The 27,750-nt window shown below is 44.1% G+C and overlaps 2 protein-coding genes and 1 pseudogene across 2 annotated transcripts; all 3 read right to left on the minus strand.

Moving 5' to 3' along the window:
- Positions 1–636: 636 nt before the first annotated feature.
- On the minus strand, positions 637–5,732 carry LOC123399109 (disease resistance protein Pik-2-like). The gene is made up of 3 exons (XM_045093531.1): positions 4,840–5,732; positions 1,195–2,949; positions 637–1,003 (listed from the first exon to the last, which is right to left on the minus strand). The coding sequence occupies exons 1-2, from the start codon at positions 5,649–5,651 to the stop codon at positions 1,221–1,223; spliced, it is 2,541 nt and encodes an 846-aa protein (XP_044949466.1). The 5' UTR covers positions 5,652–5,732; the 3' UTR covers positions 637–1,003; positions 1,195–1,220.
- A 3,049-nt stretch (positions 5,733–8,781) lies between these two features.
- On the minus strand, positions 8,782–9,652 carry LOC123396180 (cyclin-B1-1-like; the record flags this gene model as incomplete). The annotated part of the gene is made up of 4 exons (XM_045091218.1): positions 8,782–8,875; positions 8,979–9,157; positions 9,279–9,455; positions 9,560–9,652. Coding segments are annotated over 4 exons (543 nt in total), but the record flags the coding sequence as incomplete, so codon positions are not given.
- Position 9,653: 1 nt separating this feature from the next.
- Positions 9,654–11,507, minus strand: LOC123396181 (annotated as a pseudogene).
- Between the last annotated feature and the right edge of the window lie 16,243 nt (positions 11,508–27,750).

Raw genomic sequence — 27,750 nt, forward strand, 5'->3', positions numbered from 1 at the left:
AGAAATATAAGTTCATTACAGATTACTACACACTGTTCTGTTTTAGACAGATTTTATTTTTGTTTTCATAGTTTGCCTGTTTTGATGATGCTATGTATTGTATCGGAGGTAGAGAAATTCAACACCAAACTAGGACAGGTTTTTTTTATAAAGAAATACAATATTCTTAATTAGATTAATTTTGTGTGTGTGTGAAAATATTTGGTTTGGCCACACATGAAGACCCAGCGGACAAAGTAATTTTCGGCTGATTTCCCTGTAAGGCAGGCATGTGTCCATCCTTTGTCTGTTTCTTGTTTTAATTCATACCAACAACAACCAGCGTGTATCGGGTCAGGTGTGTCAGGCCTAATTAGTTCGATGCATTGATTGAAAATCATATAATTAACGTACCAGAGTGACAAGTGCATATTTGGATAATAATGGATCTAACGCGTATTGGTTTTGCGCGGGCTATGATCATGCATCAGTAGATATTGACACCCGCGATTTAACCGGTCGGAAAGACGACCCAAAGGAACGCAGCCTGTTGGGCGTGGTTGCTTCAATGCGGACCCGTGTCCCAAGAAATACAAGGCATGCATTCATCACCAGCTATCAACATTATAAATAGGAAATATTATATAAAACAATGAATAACATATCAATATAAAATAATAAATAGTGTGAATATACATGTGAATTCATGTGAATACATATGAATTTATACTTAAATTAACAAAACAACAAAGCTTTGGTATTTCAAACATTCCGACAGCTTATAGCCACATGGCGAGCCAATAGCCAAACGACAGTTTTGACAGTATAGCTGGTTCAAATAAATATAATCTTAAAAAATGCTATTCCAAGTAGCAGACGCGACATTTCAAGATACAAGATGGAATTTGTACTATCCTTTATTTATGTTTGTGAAAAGTAAACGAATATTTAAACGCAATGGTACCGACTGAAGGATGTAGCACGAACTTCGGTTTCGCTTGTTCCTCTGATCTTTTATTAACACCTACAAGTGTATGAAAACAGCTAGCATGTTAGAAAAATATATATCTATTATGCAACATGATAGATATTGTACGGAGGAAAAAAGAAGAAGAAGGATTACATTCCAAACAAATAAGAAAACATTTTTTGTGACAAAGAAGACAACAATTAATAATTGTTAATTTCTTAGCAGGTAAATGAAGAAAATGATACCTGAAAAGTAGACAAAAACCCCAGATTTAATCCACAAACCAAACCAAGGTGGGACGGTTAGGATGTTCCTCCATTGCTTTCTCCACAGCAGCCTGCGGCACAGATACTTCTTCATCATCCACACTGATGCGAAGATGGCGCAACCTGGGCAAGCCTCTTAGTATCTCCACGTCTCTCGCATTGATCACTTCCATACTGATGCATAGTTTCTCAAGGTTGACGAGCGAGGCCACCCATGCCGGAACCTCCGAGAGGTAGTCCCCCGCGATGATAAGCTCACGAAGGCCGCACTGTGGATCGGGAAACCATGAACGCTTGAAGTACCTATCCGCTGCTTCCTTTACAAATATGTCCAGAGACTCAAGGCCTGCTTTGCCGAGCTCACATATGGAAGAGAGAAACTCCTCCTCATCCTCCTCGATCTCCTCATCATCTTTCTCGAAATTAACATCACAATTACCCATATCATACATGTTCCATATTATGCCCAGCTTCCTCAGTTTTTTGAGTTGACCAAGCCTCTTTAGAAATTCCGTTGACTGAGTATAAATATTGAGACCTTCCAACACTCGCAATCCCTCAATGGCCGCAATTTCATCCGGTACTGTTTCATAACCATCGACATATAGAGTTACATTACATTCCAACCGTTCTTGGATGGTCATAGGGATTTCCATTAGTTTGCTATATCCTTTCACGTCAATCTCCAAATGTTGCAGCCTTGCCACCTGCTCTGGAAGCTTCTTGACAGCATTCGCATGTTTGAACCTTAGGTAGTTGAGGTGGAACAAATTTCCAATACCTGCAAGGTGATCATCTTCTAACTGTGAGCAATCCTCAAAGTCCAGAACACGCAAGAGTGGAAACTCTGACAAAGATGGGATCTTCACATTACGACCAAATACATGGAGTGATCGGGCACTAGATACATCAAGACCCGACGGAATCTTGCCGTCATTCTGTAAAGACACTCGACGAATCTTGGCCTTCGTATCAGGATTTATGACACCATGTACACCTACTATAGTAACAAAGTTACCTTCAACAGCCTTAGATATAATGAAATCATGAACAGTGGCATGAACACGATAACTCTTCACCTCGTCCCCAAATGTCTCGTCCATCTTTGCAGCCTGGATCAACCTCCTATTGATGAGCTCATTGAAACACATCTCCCCCGACTCATATATTGTATAACCGACTCTTTTCTGAATGAATCCCTCGCCAATCCACCGCCTTATCAGATTCTCCTTCTTAATATTGTGCCTCTCTGGAAATATGCTCAGGTACAATAGACACGTTTTAAGATGAGGAGGAAGATCCAAGTAACTAAGGGATATTATGTTTACCATGTCTTCGACGATAGAGTTTTGTAGTGCCGGACCAATTGAATCCTTTACTTGCTCCCATATTCCATTTACACTTGCCTTATAAGCCAACACAGCACATATAGCTATGATTGCCAAAGGTAAGCCAGCACATTTATCCAAGATCGGACCAGAAATCCCTTGAAGGTATGATGGACATTTTTCTTCAGAGTTGAATAGTCTTGCGTAGAATAATTGCCTCGAATGCACCATACTAAGAGGCCTTATATTGTATACATGTCCTCTGAAAGTTGAACAACATGATTGAGCGACGGCATGTATGCGGGTAGTGATAATTATTTTACTACCAGAACTGGTTGTGGGAAATGAACACTCAATAACCTTCCATATTTCCACATCCCGTATATCATCAAGTACAATAAAGTACCTGCAAATATATATAAATAAAAGTTGTGCTTACTGAGAAAAAAGAAGCTGTAAAGGAATTCGAATATCCATAAGAATATATTTGTTTGGTCACACGATCAGGGGAAGTTTCGACAGAATTTGCACTAGAATGGATAGTTCACAGTTCATTAAATGTATCCTGCACTTGTACACTACTATGGCCTGGTAAAAACTAAAATAGTTTGGAAACTATAGTTCCCTCTAATCTTAAAAATTGCCCTTTGTTATTTACGGAAAGATGGGTGATGTTAACATGGGACAATCTAACTAAGCATAACTGGCACATAAGAGCATGTCTATAGCAGACCCCGTATAATGGTCAAACCCGTAAAAAAATGACGTATTTACGGTTTCGGTCGAAAAAAAGGCGCGGATCAGCCCCGTAAAACTTGTTTGACCCGTGAACTTTTTAAGGGGCTTGGTAAATCCATCCGCGAAAACCTTATATGTGCAGTTTTGGAGGCATTATACAGTTCAACCAGTAAACTGGTCAAACCTCGTCGGAGCTAACGTGCCACCGCGGAACTGGCTGGAATCTACCTGGAGCTCATCGGAATCCGTCGACGCATGTCGGAAGAAGCCGCCGCATGCCGGAATATGTCGCCGCCTGTCCGAATTACAGCTAGCTCGACCTCCACTGACGAGGCGAGGCCGTCCACGGGCAGGGCGGAGCACGCCACCGGCGGCCCGAATCAGGGCAGGGTGGACCAAAGAAGAGCGAGGCAGGGATGGGGGTGCTCGCGCGGCCAAGTCGGGGAACGCGCGTGGTGTCGGGCTCAAATCGGGGACGGGCGGGCGCGTCAAGGAGCGTGCTGTCAGGATGGGCGGCGCAGGGCTCCTCCACCGTATGCGTGGCCCGGAACGGACGGCACTGGGACGAGGCGGGGGCGAGGCGGGCAGCGCCGGGGCAAGCCGGGGTGCCAGGGCGAGGCATGCCATGACCGGAGACGGCTCGCCGGAAGGGGAGGAAAAAAGGGGAAAAAAATGAGCTACGCTAGGATATAGTTTCATTTACGGGGTCTCTCTGTCCGAGGCAATTTCGCGCCGTAAAAACAATTTATAGTTTCCCTTATACGCGTTTTTAAGGATCTTCTTTTACCGGGTCTGCTAAAGATGCTCTAAGTACTGTTGTTCAGTAATGAAGACGTAACAACGAAATCTCTCTCTTTCAAATGTTAGCTTGCATATAGCATATGGTTGTCATTCACGCTGCCTCTAACTGGCATCGACCTGAGACTGTTAGTAATATGTATGAATGCCCACAAACTAGAAGTTGGATGGAAAAGAGTTGAGGCGAATTCTCAAGAAAACTGTTGAGAAAAAGTAGGATTGGGAGAAAAACAATCAAATGGGAAGAGGGGAAGAGCAAAACGTTCTGTGGTGAAATAGGTAACCCTGGGGCTTCTTTAGATAAGTGGAGATTTCAGCTCATAAACATTATAATTAAAATTTATAATACCGCATAGTTTTATTTCAGAGTTTTGTGAATTTAGGATAACGAACAATTATTGTTATAAAAATTTCGCTTATACATGAGAAATGTAAAAAACGTACGCATACACCTAAATACTTGGACCAATACTATATGTACTACCGTCACGGTTTAGAAGACGTACTTAAAAATTATCTTGAACCTAGGTAGTTATTGATTGGCTATGATATGGGCTGAAATCAGCATTCATACTACGCACCCATGAGTATAACGAAGTAACAGTTAGTTGTTCGGAGTAAATGCAATGCGTGTTAAATCTTGTTTATTATAGAAATGGACGTAAATTTAACCATGTCTTCTAAATCATGACGAAGGGAGTACTAGTGAATAGTGATCCAAAAAATATATTGAATGATAGTTTAAGTTTTGAAGCCATACTGTTTGTCTTCGAGGAAGTCTGAAATCATGGTGACAAGCTGTGGTAAATCCTCGTCAGGAGAAGGATAATACGAACGGTTCAGTTTCTTGTAAATGGCGCTGATAACCTGGACCTTGTCTGAACTCCGTGGCACGGAACAGAAAGCAGCATGACAATTGAATTGGCTTTGCTTGAGGTCTTTATACACTTGTTTTGCCAGAGTTGTCTTGCCCATTCCTCCGGACCCAACAATGGCCACCAAGCTTGGGTTTGGTTGCTGCTGCGTTGACTCTGAATCAGAACCGCCGAGTAGTAGTTGGATGAGCTCTTCCTTGGGCCCATCAACGCCGACGAGCTCGGACGACGCGTTGTCGATGGTGGCGAGAGCTCTACGATCATCAACCTTGGGCCTCTTGTGGTGGCTGTGCCTCTCGGCGACCTTGACGACCTGCTCCTTGAGATCATCGACGGCCGTGGCGATCATCTGGTGACGAGCCTTGGTACGGCCCAGCATGGCCTGCATCTTGTCCAAGAGTCCGGCCAGCTCGGCGGACTTGTCGGGGACGCTAGCCATGATGAAGCCGCCGAGGTCGTCGTCGATGTCGTAGGAGAGCTCCCGGATCTCGTGCATGCAGGCCTTGTCCTGCGAGCTGTGATCCTCTTCCTCCTCCGACTTGGTGAGGAGGAAGGCGTCCATGGCCGCCAGCTCGCGGGTGAGGAGCTCGACCTCGCCGCGCACCTCCTTGTACTCGTCGCCGAGAAGCGCGGCCAGCTTTGCCAGCGCGGGCTGCAGCGCCCCCGTCGCTGCGCTCACCAGACCCTCCTCCTCCATTGTTGCGGCCGGTGTTGCTTAGCTCAGTAGTCGGATCCGTCTCTCTTTTTACTACTCCTATGTGGGAATCGTGGGTGATGGGTGATGGGTGGAATTAATGGTACATGCTGCCGGTAAACTTATATATATTTGAGAGATCAGTAGAATAATCGGAGGAGCCTGCACGTCGCCCACCTCGTCGCACGCTGGAGGATGAACGTGGCCTAAAATAAAACGATCCATACCGGCGCGTTAAACGGGTCTCAAACACCCGAACTAATCGACACCCTTCATATTCAATTTAAATATACTAGTTAAATGAATGTGCGTTGCCACGAGAATTAATGATTATGCTGGCTGCTATTTTATCGAGATGTTGCTTGTGTCATCATGATGATTAAAGTTATTTCACGTAGTGTCATGTATCGTGTTTGCTCCAAAGAAAATGTTCCTTTAACGCATACTTCTAGTACCCAAATTAATAGTAAATTGGACTATCTTGTGCATTCCTATAAGTATTTGCTCTAGTCATGAGCCTTCAAAATCTTTATATCGGGTACTGAATCTTCTTGGTGCTAGCAAATCAAACATCAATGAAGCATTCACCCATTAATCGAATAGGTGTTATGTTTGAAACATATATTTTTCTACTAATAGAAACTAAAAGAATATGGTATACATGTCACTTGTAGGATCCAAAAGATAAAGATAAATATGCCAGAAGCTAGTAAAATGTCAAAACAAAAGTCAAATGTTTGCATTCATTCTTGACCATGTACATTAGGCCCACTCGACCCACTGGTTCATCGAATATTATCTTCTACTACCGTATTCACTCTTGATTCATCTAAAGATCACATCTACACTTGCATCTCAAGACCAGTCAGACATTTGTGTTTTAAAGGTCCCCAATATGCTTCTACAATTGTTCTGCACATGGGAAGCTCTCCATCGTGTCAAAGGAGGAGCTTCGTTAATTCATACACATGCAAATTAGAGTATCATCTCCCCTCAGCAAGAACTCGCATTAGTGGATGTTTGTTATATCCTATAATTAACATTTTTGCAACAAGGTGTCCTGGACTAAGTGCGCTTCTGATGGTGGCAAAGAGGTCAAGCCAGAGTGTTCATAGTATTCATGAATCTAATAACAGTCCAAAAACAATCGTGATTGCCATCCCACAAGACCATCGTGACGGAAGCCTGGTGATTTCCTACACAGCTACACCACAGGAAAACATTATCTGTTTAGGCTGGGAATGAAAATAAATATATAGTTTAAGCATGTTGACATGGCAAACCAACATATTCATGTCAGAAACACAAAACCATTCATATAAAGAAAATCATGCACCCACACACTGACCACTTGTTTCTTCCTGTCAAAGTCTAGCATAATAATCGCCCGCGAAATATCGTTCAGGCTAACCCAAGTCGCATGGTAGTTTCCTAGAAAAATGATGCACTCACACACCCACGTCTTTTTTTTTATATATAGACATGTTAAGAAGGTAAGATTCAATGCAAAAAAATATTACCGTGTGCTATTTCTAGCGTTGAACTTCCATTCAAAGTTCAGAAAAGAAATACTCAAAGTTTCGTACATTTTATGATTGCGTGCAGGTTAGTATTTTACTTTTTAGATCCTTGAGGCTCTTCTTATCCTTTCTAGAACAGCTTATGTAAATATTTCTATTCATGGTTCGATAGTTGCTCATCCAACTTGTAGGAAAACCAAGTTAATCTTTTAACCATAGAGCTAAGAGGAATACACGTGGTACAAAATTCATTGATAACATAAACAACAAAAATGAAAAATGGCACGAGCGAAGCAAAAAATAAATGCAGCCAAGTAACTCTAGCAAGGTAAACACAAAAATGCTTTATTGATTTATCATTTTCAAATAAGTTCACAAAGACATCATAATAAGAATTTCTAATCATGTGATATTAGTTAACAAAAAATGTGTACCTGATACAGAAAACGGTAAGTTGCACCAAAAGCTCATGCAAGACGGTGCAACAATGTCTGGAATAATTTATCGTTGGCGCATACTTGGGAAACATAGCTGGCCATACAAAATTAGAAGAAGCACAAAAATGAATTGGAATGAAGTTCAGGCCATTAAGGTTTAAAAGATAAGAGAGAACCAACTGCGGGGAATCACAAGCTTACCAACCCATAACCGTAGAAGCTTATTGGCATTGAGGGCTTCGACGTAGGGCCATATGGCATCGGCGTAGGGGTATATCAACGGCCACCTTCGGCATAGCACCTTCGGGGTCGCGAACGTCGGTGTACCCGACCAGGCCGTCGGCAGCGAGCGTTATTCTGGTAGTGATCATCCCTTTCTTTTTTCACTGTACAGCAGCACAAGCGTTGAAACCAATTTTGCTGCCTCCAATATAATATGAACATGGATTTAGATTCTTTAAGTACTACCGGAAATCTTAGCCGTGTGCAAAAAATAAATTGTCTAAACTAATCAACATGTTGATCTGAACGCCACCGCCACCGTTCTCCTCCAGCGCAGCCACCATGCGCCAGAACGCCACCATGTTGGAGATGAGCCCGTCTCCCACGAGGGCCACGAGCCCACGATACCGACCTTCCCCACCTACATTGTCGCATGGCGCCTCCCAGCAGACCCAAGCCTCTACAAACCTATGCCTGTAGCAATTCCTCCTTATTTTGTAGCAGCTACCGCCCCTGGTCAATGTCACCATCTAGATCAAAATAAGAGCCGAAAGCCATGAATAAATATGTCTACTCCCTTTTGCTGACCCCAATCGTGTGACCTTTCCCACATCCGCATTCGGCGAATATATCAGAAACACATATCAACATAAACTTCCTAACATATGGTAGCATTTGACTATGGATGTTGGATGCAGCTACGACGATAAGCAACGTGGAGCAAAGTAAGTACCTGCACCAACAGACCACATGGAAATGACACATAATTCCTCTTATGTGATCAAATATACTCATCTTATTTCCTCTATCTCACCAAACAAACAAATAATTAAGCAAGCAGTACAAATTAAAGAAAAAGATACGGAAGAGGAAAGGGAATAAGGAATTTTACCTGAACAAAACAAGAGGCTCGCTGGGGTTAGGCTACCTTTGGTCGGACCAATCCGCAATCGCCTACCGTCCATGCCAGCGACATGTTTGCCTTGTCTCCTGGCCAAAGAACCGCAACTTAATACCATGCCCTCCGATCAGGATCTTGGCAGCGTCCCTGAAATCAGTCATCACAGAAAAGAGTTGTCTCTGTCGGTGCCCCTGAACTGAATGAAATCACAGGTCCAAGCCACAATGGAGATGATTCAGTGCATGCTTACACCAGCTGCGCTTCAGTGAAGCCATTGTGGTGCCTAAGGGTGTCGGTCCACAGCGGGGTCATCTTGAGGGTGAGCCTGGCAGCGTAGACAGCAGCGGCGGCGACCGTGGAGGGCTTGGACTGCACCAGCCCGTACTGCAGCAGCGCCAGCTCCACGAAGAACAAGACGGTGTTCTCCATCTGCACACACATCCAGGGGAAGACGAGGGAGAAACATCAATCAGCACACAGACTCGCTGCTTTGGCAAAATGGCAAATACATCTGAAGAATTTACATGTAAAAATCTGAAGTTCTTTTTACCTCCTTGTCGCTCTTGTGGTCTGAGGAGGAAGACACGGCCTTGGCGAAGCGCACGAGGAAGACGTAGAGCATGGGCATCCTCGGGCTCCACTCGAGCCTGTTGAGGATCGCCTTCTCCATCTTTAGAATCTGCTCCCTCATGTAGGCATTGTTGGAGATCAGTATGAAATCATTCACCTCCAAGAGTACGTACGCAGACACCAGTCAAAACATGGATTCAATGAATGAACGAACACTGGTCAGTGGAGAAAAGCGGAGGGATGCAATGCTATCAAGCCTACCTCAGGAGCCCAGATCTCCTCGTACTTGCAGGCAATCAGGAGGGCGGAGACGCCCACCAGCTGCAGCTCCCGCCGGAGCACGGGCTGCAGTTCTGGCCTCGGTTGATATCAGACCAAAAACGACAGCCAGCCTCACACTATGCTTGTTAGGCTCTGTTGTTCTCCTCGACTCCAGAGAGGTTGGATCGGATCGATTCGTCGGGACCCTCATTTCTCCAATCTTTCCTGACACAAAGTTGGACACTCCTTGTATCATCTTGCTCTCAGGGTGTGTCATGTCCCCGTTGACAAATCTGCAGGAGATACCATGAAGCTCAATTATGCTTCTTGGATCTGTCCTTCGGAGCCCCTTCTCTTCCATCAGTGATTTTATTCTCTCGACATCCTTCCATCTCCCAGCATCGGCGTACATGGAAGAAATAAGAACATAGCAACTTGTGTTGTCATGTTCCAATTGGTCGTGTTCTAGTTGGAATATCCTCTCTGCTGCATATTCTGCTATGTCTATATCATTGTTGTTCCTGCTTGCGGTCAGTAGGGAGCCCCAAACCCTGAATGTTGGATCTATTGGCATTTTTTCAATAAATTTCATAACCTCTTTAAGATCACCTGCCCGACCGAGAAGATCTGTCATGCATCCGTAGTGCTCAATCTGTGGGATCACACCATAGTCACGTTGCATCAAATTGAACTGTGTCCAGCCTTCATCCGCCAAGCCTGAGACACTGCAAAGCAGTGAACACGGAGACAAAGGTACTCTCATTTGGTTGCAGACCATTACGTTTCATCTCGGAGAACATCTCTAGTGCACTTCTCCCCTGACCATGAATCGCATAACCCATTATCATTGTGTTCAAGGAGATCACATCCTTAGCTGCCATTTTGTCAAATATCTTCCTTGAGGACAGAACATGACCACACCTAGCATACATATGCATAACTGCGTTCATGATGAGAGTGCTCTCCCCGTAACCTAGCCTGATAATGTAGTTGCGCATTTGCCTACATTGTCTTAGCAACCCCAGCAAAACAAACGCCGGTACTACTGCCGACATGGTGAAATAATCAGGGTAAAGCGGCTGATTCAGTAAGTCGAGGAACAATGTGATCGCTTCCATGTACATCTCCTTGTACATGTAGGCAGCGATCATATTGTTCCATGATACCAGAGTTTTGGTCGTCATCTGTCCAAATACCTTCTCCGATGATTTCACTTTCCAACTTTGTTGTACATCTCGAGAAGAGCAATCTCAAGCACCACGTGAGGAAGAAACTGTCTTCTAGTTATGTAACCATGAACACTCCTTCCATACAGTGAGCTCTCAGTTTGAGCACAGGCAGCGAGCAAATTAATAGCAGTGACCACTTCCACCTGGTGGCCCTCTGCCTTTATTTGCACGAAGCTGTCAAATGCCTCCTCAGGTCGTTCATTGAGCGCATACCCACCTATCATGCAATTCCATGTCACCATGGTCCTCGATGGCATCGTCGGAAACACGCCCTCGGCAGAAGCAATGTCGCCACACTTGCAGTACATGTCAAGGATAGAAGTGCCAACCTTGACGTCATGCTCCATCCCGTGCCTGATCACGTAGGCGTGGATCTCCCGCCCTTGCATTAGAGCCGACTCCAAGCAGCAAGCTGCAAGCGCGGCGATGATCCCGACACCGTCATGCTGCATCTCCAGCGCCTCACGCATCTCCCTGAAGCAGACGAGCGCGAGCGCCCCGAGGCCGTTGGACACGTAGCCGTCGACCATGGAGTTCCAGGTGACGACGTCCCCGTCCGGCATTCCGTCGAACACCCTCTCGGGTAGGTTTCTCCTCCTTACCCTTCGGCCACGCGGATGTGGACGACGTTGGCGATGTGGGGGAGGGGGCTTATCGTCCCCCAGGGCGCGGTAGGTGTTCTTGGGGTCGCCGGCCATGACCGCCTTCTGCTTGCCCATGGCGGGGACACCACCACCACCACCTAAGGTTGCACGGCAGAAACAAGAAGTTAGATCCGTCGCTCGGAGGTGGATCAAATCAAAACGCATCAAATCGTCATCAGAGTTGGTGTCCACTCCTCCTTCTTCGTCCTCGCCGACCCGGCCCCCTCCGACCCCTCATCCCACACCGTCCTCTCGCGCCTCTCCCAGGGCCTCCTCGCGCACGCCGCCTCCGCCTCCCGCGCGCACGACCTGCTCTTCGCCCGCGCGCTCCTCTTCACCGCCACCCCCGCCTCCCCCACCCCCGATGCACTCATGCTCGCCGAGCCCCTCCTGGCCGACCTCGACGCCTTCGTCGCCGCCATGGACGAGATCTCCGGCGGGGCCTTCCTCCGCGCAGTGCCGAGCGGCGTGGGGGCGTGTCCCACAAGCGGAGGGCCGGCAGGGAGGGAGAGGGCGCGGCGGCGAGGAGGGCCGGTGGGAAGGGAGAGAGCGCGGTGGCGGCGCGGGGGTGGCGGCGGCACCGAGCGGCGCGGGGGCTTGTGCGGCGGCGGGGGGCTGCGCGAGAGGAGCGGTTCGCCCTCGGGGATGGGGTCGGCGAGTGCGGGGATGGGGGATGCCGTCATGGGTTCGCACGAGTACGAGTACGAGGAGGGTGGGGGAGGAGCGAACGAGGGGTCGATTTTTTCTTTCTTTGCGAGGTGGGATCGATCGAGGGTTTTTTTCTTTTCTGGGTAATCGTTTGGTTTATGAAGGGATGAAAAAAATCGAGAAAACTGTTAGCGGTGGAACTGCTAGCGAGGTCGAACCATCGCGGAGTTTGAACCACCACGACGGCACATCCTGCTTTAATAGTAGAGAAAACGGATACAGGCGCGTCCATCACGTCATACTTATGACTTATTTCATCAAAAATTACATCAAATTCATCAAATCCTTTCCTCTTCTCCTGTTTCACTTCAATCTTTCTCGCATCCGAGCCCTCGCCGGCTGCCATCCTTGCTCCTCACCCTCGTCGCAAGTCCCGATCTATATGCTCTATATGCTCTAAGACAACTTTAACAAGCACTAGTAGAAAACAGGGCTTTGGTTCGGGCCTGGCCAGCCCATTAGTCCCGGTTCTTCACGAACCGGGACCCATGGGGGCATTAGACCCGGTTCATGAGCCCAGGGGGCCGGCCGGGCCTCGTGGGCATTGGTCCTGGTTCGTTTGGACCCATTTGTCCCGGTTCTAGGCACGAACCGGGACCAATGGGCCGCGCTCCTGGCCCACATCCATTGGTACCGATTCGTGCCTTGAACCGGTTTAGAAGGGGGGCTTTAGTCTCGATTTATGCCACGAACCGGGACAAATAATTTGCCTATATATACCCATCGTCGCGGCAGAGCACTCTGTTTTTTCTGGCCGGCGACGGGAGGGTATTTGGATGCTCTAGCTCACCTCGTATGAACATGAGATATTCGATGAAATGTCTGAGCCACGCTAGTTAATCGTTCTCCTCACGAAACTCGACCTCCGAGCTCCATTTTACCCGAGATTTGTCTAGGTTTAGCGGTCCGTCACGTCCTGTCCCCATCTTCACCGTCGTCGATCGCCCGCGCTGATCTCGTCGCCGGCACCACCATGGTGAGCCTCTTGTTCTTATCTTCTTTCTAAAAGAAAAAAAAATCTTACTTCACATAGATACTTGTCTAATTTTCTTACTTTTATTATTTCTTGTTATTATATAGTGCGATGGTTTTGGTATCCGCCCCCGTCGGTCCTCGTCCTGTCTATGATTCGGATGTGGTATATATTATATTTTTATAACTATTTGGTTCATTTATTGTTTATGACAATTATGCCGACCAACGTGACATAGATTTTATTTTTCTAGGAGGTGGTTGAACCGGAAATTCCAACCGACCCTATAGTCGACAGGTTAAATTTAGTTGAAGAAGAAAACAATTATTTGAAGGAAAAAATAAGAAAAATTGAGGAGGAGAAGATGATATTGGAGTTGCATGTTGCGGATGTCGTCGATGATCACAAGATCAAGATGGATGCAATGCAGTTGAACATTAGAAAGATTAGAAAATATGCCATTCATACCGAGGCTTGGTATCATTATGCAGTTGGATCAGTTGTTACCTTGGTTGCGATTATGATCGCATTTATTTTTGCATTTAAATGTTTTACATAATTTCAATGTATGGTTTAATTAGATGCTTCGGAGAGCTATATGTTGCACATGCTATGTGGGTGAAATCCCTTTGTAGCAGACGAGTTTCCATATGAAACTCTGATACTTCGAAAAAGATTGTCCGTTTTGTACACGAAGTACATCCATTTTTTGCCGTAACCCTCTATACTTTCTTGCACATGCTATGTGGTGAAATAATGATACCATGCCAACTTCAAACCTTTTCAGAGTTCATTTCAAATGCTTTTCAATTCTATGGTCTTATAGCTCAAAATAATCAGTAAATGCATGAAAAATAACAAATGAAGTCAGAAAGGGTTGTAAATTGATGATGTGGCTTTTTATGGTGTATTTTGAACACAGAAAAACTATGGACTTCAAATAAGTTCAAAAAAATGAATTCCCTTTGTAACACACGAGTTTCCGTATGAAACCCTGATACTTCGAAAGAGATTGTCCGTTTTGTAAACGAATTATCATAAAATAAAATAAATAGGTTATTTGAAACAAAATAATATAAAATTTAATTAAATATATAAATAGAAACAAAATAAAAAGGATAAACTTTAATAAAATAAATAAAATTTATGAAACTAAAATTATTAAAGTATTTTCTGTTCAAAACATTATAAACAACCTCTAGTATTATTGAAACTAAAATTATATAAAATTGATGCAACTAAAATTATCAAAGTATTTTCTGTTCAAAATCATTAAAAGCAAAAAGAATTTTCATAAAGAATTTTTTTGTTAGAAACTTTAATGACAAAAAAATTATCATAAATAAAATAAATAAGTAATTAGAAACAAAATAAAATAAAAAAATAAGTATTTTGTTGTAAGTAGAAAAAACAATAAAGCAAAAACGAAAACTCGGGAAAAATAAAAAAATTGCCACCTACATGGCCACCACAGCCTGAATACGACTAGAAACCCATCCATGGCCAGGATTCAGGCCCGTAGAAGGCCCTGTAGACCCAGATTTGGCCCATAGGCCTGCAGTACTGAGGAGTTCAATGGAGATGACGCGGCAGCGATTATAAACAGGTGCGGCCGCTCCTCAGCTAGCGAGGTGGGACTAAACATCCCACCGCACCGCGCCAGTGCAAGGCCTTTGGTCCCGGTTGGTGGCACCAACCGGGACTAAAGGGGGGGGCATTGGTACCGGTTGGTGCCACCAACCAGTACCAATGCCCCCTTTAGTCCCGGTTGATGACACCAACCACTAGTGGGGACGGGGCCTTTAGCCCCGGCCCGTAAGGGGCTTTAGTCCCGGTTCACCAACCTGGACTAAAGGGGCGGGACTAAAGGCATAACCTTTAGTCCCGGCCCTGTTACAAGCCGGGTCTAAAGGTGCTCCACGTGGGCGCCTCATAGCGCCCCAGGGGCAGGACCTTTAGTCCCGGTTCGTTACACGGGCCGGGACTAAAGAGTTTCAGATTTTGCTTATTTTTGGGTTTTATTTTTTGAATGAAATTATTTTTGGGTTTTAGGGTTTTAGGGTTTAGGTGTTCGGGAGATTAACGTGATGCCTCGTTTGGTGTTCGGGAATTAGTTTTCATATAATTTAAATAGAAATAATTGTGCATATATATATAAGGTTAACTTATCTTACAAGCGAGCATATATATACAATTATATGGAGATCTGAATTATCGGGACTAGAGCCCGTCTATTCGATTACATGGACGAACATCAGTAATGGCCCCTAGCTACACTAAATCGTCCTTTGTCATATATAGCTTCCGTCCTCAGAAAGGTCGCAAGCTCCTCTGCAACAGCAATCACGCGTTGCTCTGGTAGGACCTTCGTCGTCATGGCCGTGTGCTATATAAGAAGAGGAGATGAATATGAATATCAATCATGATAACAAAGAATGACGGGTAAAAATAGAGGTGTGAATGTTCATTGCTTACGTCGAATCTGTGATCCTTGTGCTCACAGGTAAACGTGCGAATGGTCTCGCAAACATAGTATCCGCATAGATGCGTTCCCCGTGGCTGTTGGTCGCACTTTACGAGAATAGAATATATATAATCAAAATAATAATCTAGCATCATAAATGTATTGAAAATAGAAGTATATCATACTACTACTTACCTGAGCCGCTCTAAAGGTCAGCTTCTCATGCTCGATACCGGGAGTCACGCACTTGAACCGCTTCCAAACCCATTCCGACAAGGATAATGATTTGCTAAGTTTTTCATTAATTGATATATGAGAAAATCATCGAAAGAGACCGATAGAGCGCAAGAATGATTGAAATTACCCTTGGAGCATGTCCTGCAGGCTTTGGAACTGTTCCAAAGGTCTCGATAATGGGTCGAAGGCATCAACTCTTCCCTTATCAATTTGAATGTCTAACAGAATCCAATGGAAGCTGCACATGTATGTATATATATATGTATATATGTGTGTGTGTGTGTGTGTGAGTAACTTATCAATTACACTTATAAGTGAATGGACACAACAGAGTAAAGACCCTCACCTGAAGTTGTATGGAAACAGTATGTGGTCACAGAAATTTTGATCTTTTAGAAACCTTAGAAGGTTTTCCTCCGTCTCCTTGGGATAATCAGTTAGCGTCGCTATATGTATTTTATCTGGGTCAATAAACCCAATATTTAGGATGCTCTTACTTTTACAATCTAGAATCTTCATTCTGCATAATAGAGTACAAGTTATATATAGACAATGAATTGAAATAACTAAACAAGTTATATGTAGACAACGAATTGAAAAACTTACAGACAATAGAAACTCATAAGCGATTTGTCGAGGGCGTCGCCATTGTACATCTGGAAGAGTTCATCAAAGTCGATATGGATTTGTTCGGGGCGGCCGTAGTACTCCTATGGGACACTCAGCACGATCATCGTTCTCCCATTTTTTGATTCACTTAAGTACCATTGATGCAAGTAACGCATATTTGTTGGGAGATCAACTTTGCTGACCAAAGGCTCACCCATGACAAACTGTGGCTTAGGGGCTACCACAGCCTTGGGTATCCTGTCGTCTTGGGAAGCCAGCAAATCTTCAACCGAGACACCACATTCAGCCGCCAACTCCTTTGCTATTTCAAAAGCTAGCCCCTGCACCGGAGGGGGGACATTCTCGGTTAACACCTTAAGGGGTGGGATCGACTGTTTGGCCTATTGTCCAAGCTGAGGAACGTTTGATTTTTTCTTGCTTCTAGTTGAACTTGATTTGCTCCCACTTGCACTTGCACGTGATCTGCTCTTTTTCACTTCCTTCTGCAATGTGCGTGTATAGTCATCGGGCTTATGGTGTAAGTCATACTATGATGGAAGGGTCGTGAAGTATTTTTCAAATGCTATTTGCTTCTCGGTGTATTCCGGGCGGGGCTCGGGTTCCTTCTTTTTCATCTGCGCATCATGATGTTCCTTTGCTATCCCGGCGTTTTCCTCGAGGGTACAATCATAAGGTATGATAGGAAGATTAGCATTACATACCTTTGGGAGGGGCGATCGTTTGCGCTTTGGGGGGCTCCGTGGATTAGGAATCGTCGGTGGAGCGTTCTTGGTGGCACGCTCCCTCTTAGTATCCGAACCGGGCAGCGGCGGAGATGGACGACCCAAGTCCGGCGGCAGTGATCGAGATGGACTCGTGTTGTGCTGGCCGACGTCATGTGGAGGGCTTGGAGGTGATCTGCTCTTTTTCACTTCCTTCTGCAATGTGCGTGTATAGTCATCAGGCTTATGGTGTAACTCATACTGTGATGGAAGGGTCGTGAAGTATTTTGCAAATGCTATTTGCTTCTCGGTGTATTCCGAACGGGGCTCGGGTTCCTTCTTTTTCATCTGCGCATCATGATGTTCCTTTGGTATCCTGGCGTTTTCCTCGGGATACGACCATAAGGTCTGATAAGAAGATTAGCATGACGTACCTTTGGGAGGGCGACCGTTTGCGCTTTGGGGGGCTCTGTGGCTTAGGAATCGTCGGCGGAGCGTTCTTGGTGGCACGCTCCCGCTTTGTATCCGGAGCGGGCGGCGGCGGAGACGGACCACCCAAGTCCGGCGGCGGTGATCGAGATGGACTCGTGTTGTGCTGGCCGACGTCATGTGGAGGGCTTGGAGGTAATGGAGGTGTAGGTGACCTGCGACGAATCGGAGGCGGTGTTGTCCTTGGGGCCGAGCCTGGAAGCTTGATGTAGTTCTTGTCCCATAGGATGACTCCACCCAGTACTTCTTCGAGTGTCCTCTCATCTCCGGGTCCAGCTATGTCGAGCTCCATATCATTAAACCCCGTCATGATTTCATCCACCCCGACTTTAGCAAAGCTAGCTGGAATCTCACGGCCATGCGAGCGTGCATCAGGGCCAGAAGGTAAAGCTCGTCCGACGACCACCTTCATGGATATGTTCTTGAATTTCTGATGGAGTTCACATGATGTTGACTCCTTGATTCCATCCACGGGGTAGCCGGGACCGCCCTCTATCATTCTTCGTTCATCGTCGGGCGGGGCCTCAGATTCAGCCACGCTCCTTTTCCGCTTAGATGGGGCGCCGGTAATATCAAGTGCAGGATCTTCCTGGCGCGGTACTCCTCTAAGCTCATCAATCTGCTTCTGTTGCTCATTAATCCTGGCAAGCAACTGGTTAAACTTGTCATTCTCCTCATCCTGCTGCCGCTTCTTTGCTCTCTCTCGGCTTCTGTAAGTGTCTTGGTCTCTGGCAAACCCAAGCCACCACGGGTAAGAAGGACCGAAGCCTAGCGTTCGTCCTCCATGTTCGTCATTGCCGAGGATCAGTGTGAGCAAATCTTTATCTCTATCCACAGTGAACTTTCTTTGTCCCTCCTTAATTTCTTTCACTATCCTTTTCCAATTCTCCCTCGGTATCCTAAGATTGTCATTGCAGATGAGGTCCCCTGTTGTTTCGTCGTACGACCCACCATGCACAAGGAACCAATTTCTTGCTCTCAATTCCCACTCATCACGGAGTGGTTCAGGTACGATGCCTTTATCTATCAGATCTTTCTCTTTCTTATCCCACTTTGGGATGGCAGTCTCATAGCCCCCTGGCCCCAGCTTGTGGTGATATTTCTTCTTGTCGGCATTTATCTTCTTCTTTTCTGATAATGCCTGGGCATCTTCTGACTTCTTGTACTCTTGAAATTCCTTCCAGTGATTCGCCTGCTTGGCTAGATACCCCTCGAATACTGGCACTTTCTTTGTCTTCAGATAGTTTTTCCATAGCTTCTTCTTCCAGCTACGGAACAGTTTGGCCATCTTCTTTAGAGTCCACTGCTTGACTTTGGCCCTCAGTTTGTCTGCGGCGTCTTCATTCTCACATTCTAGCAGGTTGAAATGTGACATGAGATCATTCCAAAGATTATCTTTGTACCTTTCGGCGACATAGTCACTATCGGCTGCCCCTTTGCGCTTGTTCCACTCCCGAACGCTGATCGGGACGTGATCCCTAACGAAAACTCCGCATTGCTTCTTGAATGCCAGCAGCATTCTTAGGAAGCTTGGGTTCGCCCGTAGGCATTATCACCTCAAAGGTGTAATGCGTCCGTGCATCCAACTTTCTAGTCGGGCCTCGTTTCGTAGATTTGCTCGATGTGGAGGCCTAAAAGGGAGAAACATTCGTCAAATAAATGTATATGTATACAATATAGAGCTATCTCCAATATTTTTCACATATTACAAGTGATTGTCGAACTTCATATGTATACCTCGCCGGACTTTATTATTTCTTCACCGGCTTCTCCACCGGCTTCTCCATAAGTGGAGCCATCACCTTCTCCGTCATTGGACCTATCTCCTGCCCCATCGGCTTCATCTTCGTGTCGCTCGACCTCCATTCCATATCCGGAGTCATTTAGATATGACGACGGAGATTCAGCTGGTTCAACGTCGGGCCCGTCTTTGATTATATCTTCGAGAAGTTCTTCCTCTTCGAGGTTCCTGATATGTGGATCCATAGTTCTGCAAAAAACGGACATTTGATTAACTAATAAACTAACAAACTATATAAGAGGGGTTGGAAACTTCGAAGTGTCGTTTTATATAGGAGGACCTTTAGTCCCGGGTCTTGGCTAGAACCTAAACTCTAAAATACCAGCCGGGCGGAGCCCAGTCCCGGACACTTAAGCATATACAATAGTAAAATTAAACTAGTTCTATTAATTTTCTTGCTAAAAATAAACTATTAACACTTAAGCATATACAATAGCAAAATTAAACTATTAACACTTAAGCATATACAATAGCAAAATTAAGCAATAATCTAAGAAACACTATTAACACTTAAGCATATACACTATACAATAGCAAAATTAAATGACAAAAAAAATATTTCTTCTTCTTGTAACCCTAAACTAATTTTTCCTCTTCTTCTATTTCTCCTCCTCTACTACTTCTTCTTCTTCTTCTACTTCTCCTCTTCTTCTACTACTTCTCCTCTCCTCCTCTTCTATTTTTCCTCTTCTTCTCCTCTCCTCCTCTTCTTATTCTCCTTTTTCTTCTTTTCTTCTCCTCCTCTTCTTATTTTCCTTTTTCCTAATTCTACATATTACTAACCCAATAATATAGCACAAACCTAATAACAATAGGAATTAAATGACAAAAAAATCTTTTTCTTCTTTTCTTCCCCTTTTCTTCCTTTCTTCCCCTTTTTCTTCCTTTCTTCTCCTTTTTCTTCCTTTCTTCCCTTTTTCTTCTTTTCTTCTCCTTCCTTTTTCTTCCTTTCTTCTCCACAATCTCTCTCGAAGTATCAGGGTTTCGAACGAGAACTCATCTCTTACAAAGGGATTTCATTTTTTTGAACTTATTTGAACTCCATACTTTTTGTGTGTTCAAAATGCACCATTCAAAGGAACATCACAAAATTTCAACAATTTCTGACTTAATTTGGTATATTTCATGCATTTACTTATTTTTTTGAGCTAGTTGACCCTGAAATTGAAAAGCACTACAAATGAACTCTGAAAATGTTGAAAGTTGGCATGCTATCATCATTTCACCCACATAGAATGTGTTAAAAAGTTGAGAGGGCTATCACAAAAATTGGATGCACTTCGTGTACAAAACGGACAATCTCTCTCGAAGTGTCATGGTTTCGAACGAGAACTCATCTCTTACAAATGGATTTCATTTTTTTGACCTTATTTGAACTCCATACTTTTTGTGTGTTCAAAATGCACCATTCAAAGGCACATCACAAAATTTCAACAATTTCTGACTTAATTTGGTATATTTCGTGCATTTACTTTTTTTTTGAGCTAGTTGACCCTGAAATTGAAAAGCACTACAAATGAACTCTAAAAATGTTGAAAGTTGGCATGCTATCATCATTTCACCCACATAGCATGTGTTAAAAAGTTGAGAGGGCTACGACAAAAGTTGGATGCACTTCGTGTACAAAATGGACAATCTCTCTCGAAGTATCACGATTTCGAACGAGAACTCATCTCTTACAAAGGGATTTCAATTTTTTTTTACCTTATTTGAACTCCATACTTTTTGTGTGTTCAAAATGCACCATTCAAAGGCACATCACAAAATTTCAACAATTTCTGACTTCATTTGGTATTCTTTGTGCATTTACTTTTTTTTTGGAGCTAGTTGACCCTGAAATTGAAAAGCACTACAAATGAACTCTGAAAATGTTGAAAGTTGGCATGCTATCATAATTTCACCCACAGAGCATGTGTTAAAAAGTTGAGAGGGCTACGACAAAAACTGGATGCACTTCGTGTACAAAACGGACAATCTCTCTCGAAGTATCACGGTTTCGAACGAGAACTCATCTCTTACAAAGGGATTTCATTTTTTTGAACTTATTTGAACTCCATACTTTTTGTGTGTTCAAAATGCACCATTCAAAGGCACATCACAAAATTTCAACAATTTCTGACTTCACTTGGTATTCTTCGTGCATTTACTTTTTTTTTTGAGCTAGTTGACCCTGAAATTGAAAAGCACTACAAATGAACTCTGAAAATGTTGAAAGTTGGCATGCTATCATCATTTCACCCACATAGCATGTGTTAAAAAGTTCAGAGGTCTACGACAAAAACTGGATGCACTTCGTGTACAAAACGGACAATCTCTCTCGAATACGAGGGTTTCGAACGAGAACTCATCTCTTACAAAGGGATTTCATTTTTTTGAACTTATTTGAACTCCATACTTTTTGTGTGTTCAAAATGCACCATTCAAAGGCACATCACAAAATTTCAACAATTTCTGAATTCATTTGGTATTTTTCGTGCATTTACTTAATTTTTTTTTGAGCTAGTTGTCCCTGAAATTGAAAAGCACTACAAATGAACTCTGAAAATGTTGAAAGTTGGCATGCTATCATCATTTCACCCACATAGCATGTGTTAAAACGTTGAGAGGGCTACGACAAAAACTGGATGCACTTCGTGTACAAAACGGACAATCTCTCTCGAAGTATCAGCGTTTCGAACGAGAACTCATCTCCTACAAAGGTTTATTAAAATTCTTTTTGCATATTTGAGAATTTGACAAATCTATGAAAATGAAAAGTGTTTGAAATTTAGTACATTCCATACATGCATTATATAAAAGATTTAATACATTATTACATTATTGCACCAATATTCCTATCTATTATTTCTGTTTTCTTCTCGGTCGTAGCCATGGAGAATCTTCATCATTTAGTAGGATGCTATATATAGGCAGAGGACTTTAGTCCCGGTTTGACACACAAACCGGGACTAAAGGTGGCGCACATGCGGGCTGCACACCGCGTAGGCCTTTAGTCCCGGTTTGGGACACAAACCAGGACTAAAGGCTCCTTACGGGCCGGGACTAAAGCCTCGAGGAAGGCATTGCGATTTGGGGCGACGTGGCCGGGCCTTTAGTCCCGGCCCAGAGACAGGCCGGGACTAAAGGGTCCCGGCCAAAGGCCCGTTTTCCACTAGTGATTGGCATATTTTGTGTGCTAGCATGAAATCATTGTTCCGTTTTCCTGTTGCATTGGTATGTGTTGATTAATCTCCAATATCATTATGCTATCATTTTGTGTTCTCCATTCAAGAGAGAGCTGACTCTCTTGTTTGAATTTTACTGGAGAGCATAGGTAAAGAAAAATAAACCTGGCAGTCATGGTTTTTACAAGCTGACGGAACTTGATACACTAAAGGGCCATGTGGACTCACCCCTTCAATCTGAAGAGGCTCGACAACGAGACCAATCAACATTTCGTTGTACGCGTGTGATCATGGTGTGTGGGTGTGGTTGATCTTGGAGAAACGGCAGTAGGTAGATTGTAAGGACTAGTCGTCAACCCGTGCATTCGCACGGGCTAGCATATTAAGAATATTCACTTTGCACAAACTATTAAAAATACAATTAAGTTGTTATTAGTTATATGAAATTAATTAGTCAATTAGCGCAGGAACATGAGACTCGTCTATGCCGTATGTAGTATATATCCAATGAGAGAACTTGTGTATCTTTTCTCGGACACCCATAAGACCCATATTTAGGTGGCCATATTGGCTCTGGAGGACATTAATCCTTGCAAATACAGAACTCTGGTCTTTACTCTTCAATGATCATCAATGTCAGATACACTTAGTAGTATGGTTTGTATGCTTGGTAGAAACTCATACACTCAAGTAGACATATGTTTTAACTGAAATTGTATAAACTGTAATAAGTGTTATGAATAAATAGCGCTTCAGTTAATCCTTTCTTTAATACGTATAGTGGCCTGATACTGTTATAGTATTGCACAAATTTTGCCATTCAAGACGTGTAAATATGATTAAGCGAGATACGTTAATGTATGTGGAGTTACCTAAGTTTCATGCTCCCAGCTTAATTGTCTATAAGATCAATGTGTTGTGCACACGTAGTACATACCTTAAATGTAAAAAACCAAGTGTGAGAGTGAGACAGCTGTGAGTACGCATACATGGGAATGTATCCGGGGCACCCACACTTGTTGTATATGCTACTGATGCACCGCATGTCATAGAATGTTTTAAAAATTCTGAAAAAAAATCTAGCATGTTAGCGCAACAACAATGTATGTTGTCACAAAAATTTGTATAAAATACTGAAATATTTTTTGAGATATAAAAATAAAAAAATTGTCATCAGTGTGATAATGGATCAAATCTAAGGCCCGAGTTATGTTGTGTACTATTTAGTGTTGAATTTGTCATTTTTTTCTCATGTTATGTTTCTAATTTTGACTTGAGATTTTGTGACAAGCTACATTAATGTTCTTTGAGTGTGCTAATTGTTTTTCAATTTTTTTTAAATAATTTAAAAGCACCATGTAAGTTCGGTGGACTGGTAGCACCACAAGCTCCGGTGCACCAGATATTTTCCCACGCATACATGCATGCAGTGGTGCACAAATCTGGATTAGATCATCTAGGCTCCTGACATGCACGCAATTCGATGGATTGAGGTTTGTAATACCCGTGGGTGGAGGCAGCTGGTGAAGCGACAACCTGCGTCTGATGATATGACCAATAAGTTTACTGAGTATGTCATGTATATCATTAGAAAGAAAGCTCATCAAGTAAGGGAGTCAGTACTTACATCTCATAGTATTATTCCCGTTCAAAACTTAACCTATTTGTCATCAACCACCAAAAAAGGGAAGATTGTAAGTGCATCTAGTGTCCCTTAGTGATTTTGGTGGTTTGAAGACTTATAGGTTAAGAGACTGATATGTTTGTGAGTGTACACAAGCTCTATAAGTCGTTGAGGAGTTTGAGTTATTAAATGAATATCGACCCCTAAAAATGAATGTCTTCGGGTGAAGACTTTGGTCATCCCTTGAAGACTTTGATCGCGAAGAAATTGCGAAGAAACTGATATTCCTCATGAAGATATTGAAGATGAGGAATTCAGTGTGTTTTGAAGGAAACACTGTGAAGATCTTGGAATGTAAAGATTTAGTCTTTCTGTTTCATTTTCTTTACACTTGAGTCATAGGAACACCGTACTGTTAAAGGGGGTCGAGGTAAAACTACGAAACGAATTTCCTCATGATGCTCAACCCAAACCTAAATCTACCAAAGCCTCAAAGTGAGTAATATGAGAGACATGAGGACTTTCACAGTTGAAAGTCCCGACCGTTGCCGCGCCACGCACCACCTGTCACAGATCTTGTCCACACAACGGTCATATTATTAAAGGGCATTTATGTCAAATCATGTCGGGATGCTCCCAGACTATAAATAGCCGCCCCACAACCACTTGCTGGTTGGCTGCTCCGAGAGAAACTGACACTTGTCATTTAGAGCAACCCAAATTCCTTAGAGTCTTCGAAAGAAAATCATCAAATGAGGAAATACCCCAAACACCAAGCCCAAACAAAAAACCCAAGTGATTGAGCATCACTAAAGAAGTTGTTCTTGTGTGGAACCGACGCTTGTTACCTTTGAGGATTGTGCATCCTCCAAACGGCTAGGCGTCAAGGTCTAGAGCATCCAGCAATCAATTGTGAATCGCCGGGTGACCAAGATTGTGAGGGTTTGGAAGTCTGCCCTGAAGACTTACCACGAGTGTTGGGCGAGGACTGTGTGTCCTTAGCTCAAGGAGAATATGGCAGGGATTGTGTGTCCTTTGGTTTCAATACGAAGCCACTCCGAACCAGACGTACAACTGTCACAGCAGTTGGAACTGGGTCATCAAGAACTGTTTTCATCAAGCTACGGGTTCAATTTCTTCAACTCTCTCATTTCCTCAATTGTATGCTCAAGATTCTCATCTGAACTGTATGAAGAATTTGGCTGAAGACTTTCTCTAAATTTCCTCAACCTTAAGTTCTTCACTTGAGTTAATCTTCACCTGCTTATCCTATACTTGTGACCTGTACAAACCGAAGCTCTGAAATCTCGTTGAGTACTTTGCTCTAGACGTTTTTGCGCCCCTGATTTTGTTCTACTTCCGCTGCACTTAGTTCATGACCGAGGGCTTTTCTCACTAGGAATTTCCTCAGTGATGAAATTGTAAAAATCGCCTATTCATCCCCCCCCCCCTCTAGTCGATATAACGCACTTTCACCTAAGACACCACTCATATCCAAAATCACCGGAGTAGCCCAACCAAGTCGCCTATCCCGGTGTGCTTAGTCGCCTCACCTCTCGAGAAAGTCGCCTAAAAACACTACAAGCCCCCAAAATCGTCGGGGTATCCCAACCAACTCGCCTATCCCAGTGTGCTAGGTCGCCTCACCCGTCGACCAAGGCTCCTAAAAACACTACTCACTTCCATATTTGCCGGAGCAGCCCAACCAACTCGCCTATCCCAGTGTGCTAGCTCGCCTAAGATGCCGCTCACCGGGTTCCACTTGGATTTGCCGGTTGTAATTTCAGCCCGAACCGACAAAACGAGGATCTCGGGGTGCGGCTGGGACTTTTCTCGGCGCCGGCGATAAAAAAGGCGCCCCGGGAGCCTGTTGGGGGCGCAGCTCGAGATGCTCTAAGCTACATCTAGTCCAACGAGGCCTAGTGATGTGAATTTAGTATGTTTGGTTGCGTGGACTGCCTTCGATTCTTGGTCTGCATGAACCTCATATCCGGTACATATTGCTCTCCCCCTTAAGCCTATGGAACCATAGCTTAAGGGGGAGAAAAATTTGTACCAGCTCTGAGGTTCGTACGGACCAAGAATCGACGTCAGTCCATGCAACCAAACACACCAATTTAAATCGCCGGGCTGGATGGAGCTTAACAAACAGGCAGAAAAGGAAAAGTAAACGACCAACCCATTTCATTTCCCCGCCGCCCGCACTGAAAATTCAAACCCGCCATAGAAAGAGAGGAATCATTCCCCAACTCCCCCTCCTCCCGCCCCAACTCCGGTGACCCGCCGCCACAATGCAACGGGGCATGGACACGTCGATCTCGGTGCTGTGTGGCTCCCTCTCCGACGTGCTCACCCATGCCAACCCCCCCCCCCCCCCCGCGCGCGCGCGCTCTGTCCTAAACCCTAAGCCCTACAAGAACTTTTTAACCCGTTTATGATATGTTTCGGCCAACCCGTTAGTTCTGACATGGCAGAGTAGTCAACTCCACTAGATTGATTGTTATGTTGAGTGTTATGACAGGTGGGACCAACATGTAAGCATCAATTCTCTTCTTCCTTCTCCAAGAATTTTTCTTTGGACATTTCTTCAAGAAGTTCATCTCTGTGGTCGTCGCCGGGGCCGGCAGTGGGTGAGTTGGTCACCTGCCATTGCGCCGCTAGGCGAGCAGGCCACCGCTCGAGTTGGTTGCACAGATGCCTTGCTTGCTGGGAGCAGTTCTGCAGCAGGGATGAAGGACCATGGAGGGGAGAAGCGTCGCGGGGCGCGCGGAGATCTCGTTATCTGATGGTTGAGGAGGCGGATGCTGTTTTAATTCATTGTAGTCGGATGTGGCCTAGCATGCCCCGAGGAAGAAAGATGAAGACGACAACTAAGACATGCCCACCTGTCATAAAAGTTAACATAATGGTTAAATAAAAATAGTTGATTACTCTGCCACGTCAGCGCTGACGAGTGGGTCCAACCTATCATAAACGGGGTTAAGAACGTCTAACCGGATACTTTTTTGGCATGATATGCCAAAAATTAGTCCGAAAATGATATTTCTGGACATTTTTCTCAAAGTGGTACTTTTCTGTTATGGTTGGTCGTATTATGGTAGTTTTTGGCTAAATACTTAGGATTTCAAGGTTAACCTTCCAGAAAAGATTTCAAGGCCATCCCTCTCAGGAAAAGAGAAAGAGAAGATTTCAAGGCGCGTTTCAAGTGATAAAATTCTTGTCCCGCTGGTAGTAAGCAAACAAATTAACTCTTGGGGTGGATCCACCACGTGATCTGCCCATCAGACATCAGGCTTCTGGTACAAGAGAAATTCTGTCGTCGTCGTTCTCTTTATGCAGTGGCTCAAGTCTGAAGTGAGCTGCTCAAGTCTGAAGAAGAGAAGGACGAGTTCAAGAAAAAACCGCGTTGAAACATCCGACTTGTATTATTTTTATTGCGATTTCTGGAGTGCTTGTTTATCACCCTTGCTCTTTCATATATGGAAATAAAAACAAGCAGAACCTCCTTTTCTTTGAGTTGCAGTTGA

Source organism: Hordeum vulgare, chromosome 5H (genome assembly GCF_904849725.1).
Source record: "Hordeum vulgare subsp. vulgare chromosome 5H, MorexV3_pseudomolecules_assembly, whole genome shotgun sequence".
Lineage (NCBI taxonomy): Eukaryota > Viridiplantae > Streptophyta > Magnoliopsida > Poales > Poaceae > Hordeum > Hordeum vulgare.